Source organism: Egretta garzetta, unplaced genomic scaffold (genome assembly GCF_000687185.1).
Source record: "Egretta garzetta isolate BGI_Z169 unplaced genomic scaffold, ASM68718v1 scaffold139, whole genome shotgun sequence".
In the NCBI taxonomy this organism is placed as follows: domain Eukaryota; kingdom Metazoa; phylum Chordata; class Aves; order Pelecaniformes; family Ardeidae; genus Egretta; species Egretta garzetta.
In genome coordinates, this window is record NW_009260832.1 from 989,985 (window position 1) to 1,001,780 (window position 11,796).

The window sequence follows — 11,796 nt, forward strand, 5'->3', positions numbered from 1 at the left end:
CCTCTCAAATATTAATTTATTCCAGCATTGTTAATTGTTTAATTTAGAAGAGATTTGATGTTGGGTGGGAAAAAAAAATACCACTTGATTTTTTATTTTTTTTATCAGTTCTCTGTACTCTAAGTACTCAAAATAGGAAATAGTGATGATTTTTTTTCCCCTAAGATAATGCCTGATACCTATTTGTACATATACTGAATAATTTTAGAAGACAGATCTCTGCTTTAGAATTTTTAATGACAGTTTTTCCTTGCATTGACCAAATATAAAACCTGCTTTACACTAATAAAGCACTCTGATACATTTCTGAAAAGGAAAAAAAAAAAGTCTGCTGTACCCTCAATTCTCACTGTATTTAGCCTGATTATTCAGAGTGTTGGAAAAACTGAGCCATCTATCTGGTGAAATGTTTCCAGCTGCTGTGGCGGTGGCATAGTTCTTAGCTTTGGAACAAGAAAGTGTCTGTTGTGGCTACAATATGATTGTAAAGTGATAAAGCATTAGAACTAGTATTAAATAGCAATTAAATTTGACATTAGTAGTGCTGTAGTATGTGACTGGTACTCTCAAAGCAGAACGACTGCTCACTCAGAAACAACTTGATAGTCTCCTGTCATCAGTTCTCCTATGGTTGTGAGAGGAAAAGAGCTTTAGGAAAAACACTTTCTGAAATCTAGTTTAATTTTCTGACTACAACCAAACTGTAAAGTGTGTACAGTTCTGCTTTAGTTGGAATTTTTAGTTTGAAAAATAAATTTCAGAATGGTTTCTTTATTATATGTTTGATATACTAATGGGGAAAAGATTATAAATTATGGCTTTTGAGACTGTTGTTGGGGAGACCAGTTTCACTTGGCTTTAACAGTTTTCCTCCTAGTTACCCAGACAGTGAGGCGGAAGCTCACACACCGGTCCATCTGAGCCGGCAGCACAGTTTCAGTGCTCTGTCTTTCGCAGCCCAATTCAGAAGAGAATTAGGAGCTTAGGGCTGTGTCTGCTGCCTCTGCATGACTGTTCTTGTAATTTCCCGCAGCAGGTGGGCAGGCATCCCCTTGGGTCTCGTGGTGGGAGGGTACTGAGCCTGTTGAGGTCTCTGGGAGCAGCTTCCCTGGGACAAGACCAGGAGTTACAGGTGAGAGGCAGAAAGAATTATGGGGTTTTTCTTCTCTCTCTCCCCCCTCCTTTCTCTTGAAGCTAACGCAGCTGGTAAAGAAAATGCACTATTTTTAGTAAACTTCGTGTCTCTTGAAACATTTCTTCCTTCTTGGAATTGAATTCCGGTGGTTAATCTAATACTGTGCCTGTAAGCATTACTGCTTTCTTAAATTATTATTTGTGCCATTGCACTGGCATTGTGACTATCTAAATGTCATGACATTGGTGTTCATAGCTGTTCTCCCAGCAAACACCAGTTACTAGTTTACTTTTCTCACCAAGCTGGTTTAAGAAAGGCTTGTGTGCCTGTGCTTACTTCTGGCTGTTCGTTCCCTTTCAGTGCTCCCGTCCAGTGCGTCTCTGTGCCGGTGCAGCTGTCTGTAGTGCCGTGCTAAATAACTGGGTCGGTGAAAAAACTGCTTTGGTGTTTAGCATTCGGAGGTTTCTTTCTTGTAAGCCTGTTCATTTGAGTGATCCAGTTTCCAGTGTGGTCCAAAAAATTATTTATATTGGCATAACTGAGGAAGGAGTGAACTGCAGTAAAGAGGGATGGCAGCATAGAAACTTCTTAAACGGACTTTGTCACGGGAGAAAAAATTTGTGGAAGTTCACTCCGCCACTGTGAAGTGCTTATCATGGGTAGAAGATGGTTATGAAAAAGTGTTTTCTCAAGCAGGTAGTTGGTTACTTTCTATAATGAAAATGGGTTTGTAGCTTAATAAAACAATTAATGTTCTGCTGCCTGTTCTACAGCTGTTGAGATTTCATTTAAGCTTAAATATTACAAAATGGCTGCAGCGTATAACTATTCCATTTTATATATTATGTAAAAAAGATTGTTTGCCATGTAAATAAACCTTTAAAGATTGTCCTCCTTCATAGTAAGTATCCCAGTAAAACTGGTCGTCTTGCCTTGGAGTAAAGTATAATATATTAATGGTTAAAGGTAATTTAATCAAGCCTGCCTTACCATTTGTGAAGTGTGCAGAGAAAATAATGTCAGTTCTTCATTAAGTTGACTGTTAAAATTGCCTTTTTATCTGAGTATATTTCTCCTCTGCCTGCACTGTATTATGTTCCTCCTTAACACTATATCTGGTCTTTTGTCTATGTGTTTAAAAAAGGAAAAAAAACCCCCACAAAACTGTAAAGGTACCGCTGTTCTATACAGGCAAAACCAATTGCTTTTATTAAAGGAAGTTATCGAGCCTTTTAAGGATATGTGCAAGTACTGAAATACTAAATATTATTTTAACCATTTGACGCAAATATAGGAAGAGCTCGCATCTTTAGAATTTAGTAGATGCTTTGGCGTTTTCTGTTATCTTGTGTTAGAAGTTGTGATGTACCTTGTTTGAATTTTGCCACCTATATGCTGCAGTATTATATATTTCCTTGCAAAAACGCAGTGTGTTACAGTCCAAGTTCTCCGAGAACATTAGTTAGTTACAAGTAAATGTTGTCACAACTGTCCAACATGCTATGCCTTACCCATGTTTTGAAACTTCACGTTTCATACATAGATTCAGAGTCTGTTGAGATTCTTCATAGCTGCTGCTTAAAACATGGGTATTTCACTGGTGACCTCTGATGGGGATTGGTTTGTACAGGCAGTTGGGAAGAGACGCGCCTAACCAGCAGCTGTGGAATTCTGCAGTAAGTTTTGGTTCAGGTTACTTTCACTTTGTAAAGCATGAAAATAAATTTCTCTTTTATGTGCCCTTGTACACATATTAATTGTATTTATAAAATGTTCTATAATCCCATAACTGTACTGTAAATACTATTTGATATTCAGTGGCATTCTATCTATCCTAGGGCAGGCCCTCTTGCTGTATCTTTTCTATCCTCAATTTGTCATAGAATCTATAGAATATATGGCTAGAAAGTCTTTGAGACCGATGTATCTTCTGCTGTTGCAAAGCTGTGAGTGGGAACGATTTGTTTAGACTCCTTTTAATGTTACTCAGCTAATAGGCAGTGCAGTGGGTGGGTTCTTAGATGCTGCTGCTGTCGCCCAAGATACTGTTAGGCTTTGGTTTCAGATGTCTTTGGTGTTTCAGATGAGACCTTTAATCTGCTTTAATTCAGCCAAAGCAAAAAGATGATACATTGGGTCAGTGTCATAGTAAAACATTTGAATGCCTTAAGATGCTCTTGATAGAGGCGCTGTTCAAGTTTACTGATTTATGTATATCTATATAGAGATATATAGATATATTCCATGTGTGTATATGTATATATAATGTCTTTTTTGTATTATAAATATCCTTCTGACTGTCAGTTCTTTTGGATCCTCCAATTAAATACATAGACCACTGCACAATTCCGCTTAAGCAAATTATTCATTTATTACGTGCCTAGTTAGTAACCTTAACAATCTTGCATTATCTCAAAGCCATAGTAAGTTACTCACTGGTCTTTTGAGTATTGTGTATGTGTGTCTGTCGTGACACGGGCATCCCCCTTGCTGGGTCTCTGCACACCTGTAGTCCAGCTACGTGTGTGTGGGGTGCGATCTCTCGGTGCTCACTGTTACGTTTTGAGGGGGTTTTATGGGGTTACGTGGTGGTGGCTTGGACCGTAATCTCCGAGTCCCCCTGATGTTCGTACGAAGAGAAAGTGAAAAGATCTTTTAGGCTGATTTTTCCCAGTTGGTACGCCAGAGCATCCGTCCCCCTTGTGCAGGTGTGCCAGATTTGCTGTCTGTCTGTCTGTGCACGATAGTGGAGCTGAGGCTTCCTTGCCCCTGCTGACTGAATTGTTTGTGCGGCCTGCATCTTTGACCTAGGGGACGTGAGCGGGTGGTTGCACTGACACTTAATTTAAAAGTTACTTCAGAGTAAGAGAAAAAATTCCAGCAGTTGTGAACAGCCTAACTGAATTGTCAGCTACTGGTAATCAGTGACACGCCTTCAGAGTTTCTGTTTTCTCAGAATTGGTGCCTGTAGTGTAACACCTGCTGGGGTAATAAAAAAACCCAATGAGTCTTTATAAGAAGTGAAAATAAAATTCTTGTTTTGGCTAATCAAATATGAAATGTAAACATTAGTTGCCCAGATGCATTTATTTTCCTTTCCTTCTCCCCCACACCCATCTCCCCCGAGTCCCCTTTGTGCTGCAACGGTTCTGATTAACAAAAAATGTGCATATGTTTAATCACAGAAATGTTATTGCACTTAGCTCTTAGCTGTCGTCTCGTTTGTAACCTGTTCACAAAAGTATACATTTTGATGTTCAAGAGTTCAATTTATTGGTGCTCTTTCTCTGTCCTCTGCTGCCTCTTTCATCAAAATAATTAAATCTTATTTATTATGCATATGTTATGTATCATGATGCTATTCCTTCTCTTAAGAGAGCTATGACAACATATCACAGCTTTCATGTTTATTAGGAGGGAGAATTGAGAGAGTCCACTTCTTTAAGGGCACATGTCAAACTGCTGATGCAGAAACCAGTGTCTTATTGCAGAGACTGTATTAGGTACTAATTCTTTTACTTTGGGGGTGTGTGTGGAAGCACAGAACCATTTTTCATTCATTAGCAACCTATAAAAGGGAAGAAGGGTAATCCCTCCAGCTCTAACCAACTAAGTGACCTCATCAACATGTACAAATATCTCAAGGGTGGAAGTCACGAGGACGGAGCCAGGCTCTTCGCAGTGGTGCCCAGCAACAGGACAAGGGGCAGTGGGCACAAACTGAAACATAAGAGGTTTCAGTTGAATATGAGGAAGAACTTCTTCACTTTGAGGGTGACAGAGCCCTGGAACAGGCTGCCCAGGGGGGTTGTGGAGTCTCCTTCTCTGGAGATACTCAAAGCCCGCCTGGATGAAGTCCTGTGTAACATGCTGTAGGAGAACCTGGTTTAGCAGGGGGGTTGGACTGGGCGATCTCCCGAGGTCCCTTCCAACCCTTGCTATTCTGTGATTCTGTGAATACAGTAAGACTTAGAATTTTTAAAAACTCATCAACAGCTTGCTTTACCTTACAGCTAAAGTAACGTAGAAATGATTGTTTCGAATTCAGGCGCTTGCTAAACGGCTAGACTGAAGTCGGCAATTTAACGTTAAATAGGTAAAAACCCCTCAGAGCAAAAGGGGTAAGAACGGACACGATAAACTTCAATAAAACGAAGACCTACTGCTGCAGGTCGTCCGAGTTCACCCAAACGGACGCTCATAAACCTGCTGCCTTGTGCCCAACCTTTAGATCCTCTTGGTCGCTAAGCAGCTGAGTGTAATTAGGGCGGCCATCAATTACTGCTCCCTCAGGGACGTCGAACTCAAGGCCGGCCCTTCCCCCCCCCCCCCCCCCCTCCAACGGCCGCCGCGAGCTTTCAAACGCCGTCCTCTTTCATCCATTCATTAACATTTCAGTCTTAGTCTTTTGCTCTCTTAGTAAAGTGATATGCTTGCTTCTTGAGAGCTTGTCCAGGATAGTCTCCATAGCCTCCCAATGACCCTTTCTTTAAAACTCCTTTATTGTCATGCCCAAACCCCATTTAGTCAGGTTGCTGGGATATAACTCTTAAGTACCTATCAAACTAGCAAGTATTGTCTGGTTTGCTTCCTTCTGCCTCCTTTGTCATCTCTTACTGTGTTCTTTGATGGCAAGTGCCCTTTTTCTGAACTTGTCTTAATTTTTTTTTTTTTTTTTTTTTTTTTTTTTTTTTAACAGCTTATCGCTGTTTATAATAACGCTAATACAGACGCCAACACGTTATCGGCCCGGTTGGGCGAACCTTCACCCCCGGTCACACAGACCGCCTCCCCGCCGGGCTGGAAGTGACGCAGCCGGATTTGCCTTCAAACTGCCAGCGGCGGCGGGAGGGGAGCAGGGCAAGGCTGGGGGTGGGGTTAGTGCTGCTGGAGGAGGAGGAGGAGGAGGAAGGGGGAGGAAGAAGGCCTGAGGGGGAGGTCGGAGCGGGTGGGCTGCTGTGTTGTGGCACCAGTTCCGACGCTGAACTTTGGTTCGCGCTTCTCCCTGCTCCCTCCGCCTGTTTGGCTTTTCTGTTTTTTCTTTCCGTAACGAAGTAAGCTTCTTGCAGTTATGCTAGTTTTCGCTCCAAGCAGAGAGAAGCGGTAGGTATCGATCCTAGATACCCGTTCTGCTGCAGACCCTTCTAAATTTTCTGAGAAACTTGCTAATTTAACGTTGACCGTCTAAAAGAATGGCAGCCCCCGTGAAACGGGGAGTAAGTAATACGATTTTTTTTTTTAAGTCTTTTGAAAGGTTTAGCATAAAATCATCTGCCAACGGTGTATCTATCTAATGATATTTTTTTTTTTTTTGCATAAACAGCTACATATGCTTATGTTCGTGGTTGCTGGTGGGTTTTCTTTTGCTGCTATTACTGTTAAATACAATAAGTGGATGAGAACCAGTTTGTTTAGTATCCAGTAAGTCTGGCAACTCTTCTCTTTCACAAGTAATTAACACAGTTGCTTGTTGATACCAAATGTTGCTAGAAGTGGATCTTACGAAGAAGAGTATTGAAGCTGGAAGGGAGCTCGGAGGTGATGCAGTCCAATTGCAGGCCACCATGATCAGTAAAAATTGATTCCTGAAAGCTATCATTTTTGGGTTCTTTCCTCTTCTAGCCTGATGAGAGAACTTTCCGAATTTTACATGGTTGCTTTGATGTCAGAGCCGGTATAGCAGGCTGAAATAATGGAAACATGTACAGTCTGCCAACATTCAGGCTCTGGCTTAGTCCAAACATTAAGGTTGGACTGAAGGACTCATTGGAAGTATTTTCCTTGTACGGCTTGTGCTGGTTTTGAAGTCAGCGGAGTAGCTAATGGGTTGCTCATAGTAACTGATGGGCCCCAACTTTAATCTTCCCTCCCAACATCTGCTATCGATCTCTTCTTTTGTTTTTCAAAGTTGTGGGGGATTTCTTTGTGAAACACGATTGCTATTGTGTTCGGTTACAGCTTCCCAAATTCTAATGTATGAATGTGAGCAGAAATTACTTATAATCATTCCTTATGGTAATTCCTTGAAGTCATTGTGGGAAAGGTGATGTATCCCCTGCGTTTTCCTGATGATGGTCAGGCTGTTATATTTGAAATGAAATATAAAAATAAGTTCCAAAACCTCATTCTCAAAAGTTGTAGGTATCTTGAACCTTTGTTAGGTTTCAACCCCTGCTGCTCTTGTCTGTTCCAAACTCTAGAGGTGTTTTAGGTGCTTACACCAAATGGTAGAATGTGTTCAGTTACTAGAGATGGGCTAATTTGATGGGTTTCTATTGTGTTCATTTCAGGGAACCATATATACTCACAGCTACTGTAGAGAGCGAGTATTATTGTGAAGTGTGTGTCTTTGCACACAGTATAGAATTAAACTCGCTAGACAAAATGCTTAGGTTGTTTTCCTTATATCCTGTTCGCTGTAAAGTTCACAAGCTCATTACTGTTCCAATTGCTGTTGGAACACAGATAACTTCACTGGGCACGATTCATGGAAAGGTCAGAGCTGATAAGTGCAGCCTTGCTGCTTTGACATCCTGTTGCATGATAGTACTAGGTATTTGTAAATACTTTAAAAATTATTAAGTAGTGCGGGATTAGTTTTGTGTGTGGGTTTGTGTTTTGGTTTGGTTTTTTTTTTTTTTTAATTCCTTCAGGTCTGCTTTAACTCTGGATTTGTGCATATTCACGCCTCTCCTACGTGGCTCACGCCCTACTCTGAGCTGCCATGGTCTACTATGACTTCCTGCTGCAAACTTTAATTTGGTTTCAGATTAGTACTCTTAACTTCATTTTTTTTCCCCTGTCTTAGAACTGCTTCAGCATCTTCAGTTACAGGTGCAGTAAGCCTGTAGACTCACATTAGTGTATCAGCTCTGACACTGCCTGTATTCAAGTGGCAGCAGCAGTGGCATGTCCAGACAAAAGCAGAGGCAGCAGCTTTTTTTGCCTCACTTCTGTGTACAAGAGCCTTGTATTTGAAAGCCACTTAAAGCTCTTCTGCTCTTATGACTCAACATGAAGCAACAGATTAAATTGGTTTTCTAGTTTAAAATAAATTCTCTTGCGTTTTCAGTACCACTGATGAAACTGATAGATTCCTGGGGTTTTGTTAGAATTAGTACTTTCGGTTATGTTGGAAACATAAATTTAAGTGAGTGCCTTCCTCCCCCCTCCCTCACATATGAGATGTTAGCTCATTCTTCTTCTGTATCTGTTTCTCCTTTCTATCCTTCCTTTCTCTGTCTTCTATCACCCGAAAATCACATTTACTCTTGTTAAGTGCAGTACTGTTATTTTGGTCCCAAGCTTTCATGTCGTTCTGACTTAGCCCTCTTTAGGGTTTTGGTTTTTTTTTATTCTTGTTATTTTCACCTTTCCAGATGAAAACTACTCTTACAAGCTTGGTTTTTTTCCTGATATTTAAACAGAATTGCTCTTCTGCTTGTGTTGCTGTGCAGCATTCAGTGTAAAAAAAAGTTATCTATGACTTCTCTCTGTGTTTGAAAGTCTACTTTGGCTTTAGTAACTTGCTATTACTTGATTTTTAAAATGTTTATTAGCATCTTGCTCAACTTGTGATTTCAGTACTGTTAGTCATCCGCTTGAATTCTCAGGACAGGCAAACAGGTGTATCTGGTAGGATGAGCAGGAGTGGAAAAGCTTGCTCCTAAATATAGCAGGGAAAGCTCTGTTAATATCTGTGTGATGATCCATACAGCAGTTGACAGACATCTTCAGGCTCTCTCTCCTGAGGTAAACCCCAACAAAACTCCCAAGTCAGACTGTGTCTCCGAAAGCTACTTAGATTAGGATACAGTAGTCTTTGCAGTTGCTGGTCACATTACCTATATCAGCTTGTAGGCATCGTTTTGGCCAGCTCAGCGAGTCTCTGGCCAGAGTGAGATTACGCAGTGTAGGTTCTTACGATAGCAGGTTTCCAGACTCAACCTCACGGGTCCCTTCAGTGTGGGTGGGTGTGGGCCATCAGAGGCTTGTCTTCAGCTTTGCTGCTGCCAGAATTTTGCTGTTTGGGCTGGAACTTTTCACAGCAGCTATCTGCTTCAAGGGAAGGAAGCGCAAGGAAGGAAAAAGAAGAGGATGTTGGCACAGGAACGGATCAGCTGTGTGTCTGTGCATAAAGCTACTTGGGAAGGGGACCGACAAAGGACTGGAAGTCTGAAAATGTTTGATTTGTTCTTAGCAGCCCCTCTTTACAATGGGGAGCTAGTAATTTAGCAATAGATCAGCAATGGTCTGGTGTATACAACGTGTGGCTTCCAAAACCTCTAATGATGCATCCAAATTTGACCATGACCTGGTCTTGAAATGTCTTAAGTCTGTTTATTGTGCATGTGAGTTTAGTACCTCTTACATTCTTTAAATAGTTGATCTGTATCACGTAGGCTTCATCCCAGGGCTTAGCCGCGATTGCTTGCCTGCAATTGCTTCTTACTGGTACTGGGTACAGGTGCTGAAATGAGAGCAAGACGACACTCCTGCAGGCATGTTTATTTGCTTATTTTAATGTTTTCTGTGCTTGGTTCTAGGAAATTAGGAGAAGAGTGGGGAAATTCTTGGTGTGTAAGAGACAGGAAAAGTGGAGACAGTGCAGGTATCTTAGAGAAGAAGGGGATGGGACGTACAAGTAACGAATAAGAACATAGGACGACTGCTATATGTACAGTGGCAGTACTATAAAGAATGAGTCTACTGATTCTGTATTTGTATAAATAATAATTCTGTGCTATTCTAATCTAAAAGCACAGATTCTGCTAATGCTACAAAGTGGAAGTGGTCACAGTCCATGATATTTGCTCCAAAAAAAAAAAAAAATCATTGGTGAAGAAAAATAGCATGGTTTGTACAATATATTAAATAAAGTGGGTTGCTACATATGAAATGTTTAATTGTGGCCTTTCCTTACCTTTTGGTAATAACTTAGCAGCCTCAAAGTTTTTCAAGAGTCTCTTTTTAAGTGTAAAAACAAAGGTGACAGGAAGGTGCAAGCTGTGCATGGAAAGTGGATATTTGTTTCAAAGAAACATTAGATAAAACTGAAGAATTGTAAAATCAAACAAATGGAAAAATAGTGTTCTCCACAAGGCATAATCAGACTATTAAATTTGCACGCGTGGACTGTGAAGGCAAAAAAATTAACAAAACTTAATGCATCTGGAAGAAGGGCTTTGGTTTAATATTTGTTGAGGTTTTTTTAAACAACAGGCCATTATAGTATGGACGATGTTGTAGTGCTAACAGTAAAACACCAATTTATCTTACAATAGAATGAAGAGGGAAGGAGAGTATGCAATTGTGGCTTGCAACGGTGCATTTAAACCTGCGTATCTTGTATATGCTTTTCAACAGAATCTTCATTGCATGAAACAATTCTATGACGTAGAGTTTCATTTCTAGTAATAGAGAAACAATTATCTCTTTGCATGGATTACATTTGTTCTAGGACGTTTTCTAACCAGTGTATTTCCAGCTTCTATATTTTGGTGTGCCAAATGAGGTAATAAGCATATGAAAATAGTTGCAGAAATTTCTTCTGGTCCTGGGATGTTTTTTTTTCCTTAATATTTCCTATTTTTTTCAGCTTCATGTTGAACATGAGCCTTGTTATGATCAGTGAGAATGTAAAGCTGGCCCGTGAATATGCCTTACTGGGAAATTATGACTCTGCGATGGTCTACTACCAGGGAGTTCTTGACCAAATGAATAAGTATCTCTACTCTGTCAGAGATACGTATCTGCAACAGAAATGGCAACAGGTAAATAGTACTTTTCCTGGGACATTTTGAGGGAAAAGCATTAAAGTAGCAAAAATGACCTATCTTACGGTAAACAAGAGTATAAAAATACTTACACTCTCTGATAAACTGTAGTGTTGTTATATATAGGCTTTTTTCATTATTATATAAACTTATTTAAGTCCTCTTCATGACTTCTTGCTCTGACAATGATAAAACAGGCAATGGAACACAGTCCTGGGGAGCCAGTGCACTATCTGGCTTGTCAGCTTCTTGCTGATGAGTGCCCCTGTTATGCTGAAGTTTTTTAGGCTGATGTCGTTTTGAATTGTCTTATTTCCCTCTCAGTGTTTTAGTAGTGTGACTTACAGATCCTTAATAGAAACTGAGTTGTGGCCACCATGTTAATTTATCCTGAACGCAAACCATGGGGGTTTTTTGTTGGCATTCAGTCTCTTAGGTTGTATTCTTTTCTGTTATGCTTGTTTAATATGCAGAATTTGTCAAAAGTCTCTTTGGTGTTAAATCCAAAATCTATTTGTTTATTCTTTAAATGTGCTGAGGAAGGCAGAAAAACCTTCTTAATATCTGATGTGCGTATTCTTGTCTGTTGAAGTAGAATCAGGTGGTTTGTGAAACCTTGTGGAATCCATCCAGGCATTACATGGGCTTGAACAGAGGACTGTTACAAACTTATTGGAAATGTGCTTAATCTACTTTTTTTTTTCTTTTTCTTTTCTTTGTTTTTTTAAATCAGGTTTGGCAGGAGATAAGTGTGGAAGCTAAGCATGTGAAAGATATAATGAAAACACTAGAGAGTTTTAAACTAGACAGTACTCCATTGAAAGCTTCACAACAAGAGTTACCAGCTCATGATGCAGCTGTCTGGTCTTTGCCAGTACCTGCTGA

The 11,796-nt window shown here is 40.2% G+C and overlaps 1 protein-coding gene across 7 annotated transcripts in view; it reads left to right on the forward strand.

Moving 5' to 3' along the window:
• KATNA1 (katanin catalytic subunit A1) overlaps positions 1-11,796 on the forward strand; it is a 29,130-nt gene that overhangs the window by 2,621 nt on the left and 14,713 nt on the right. Inside the window, exons 1-4 of one of the 7 annotated variants that reach the window (XM_035902377.1) lie at positions 6,567-7,688; positions 9,682-9,746; positions 10,734-10,908; positions 11,645-11,796. The exon at positions 11,645-11,796 is cut by the window's right edge and continues 45 nt beyond it. In XM_035902377.1, coding sequence (XP_035758270.1) covers positions 10,738-10,908; positions 11,645-11,796 — 323 coding nt within the window. In that variant the 5' untranslated portion in view covers positions 6,567-7,688; positions 9,682-9,746; positions 10,734-10,737. The other 6 variants (XM_035902378.1, XM_035902373.1, XM_035902375.1 and 3 more) reach the window with 6 other exon arrangements.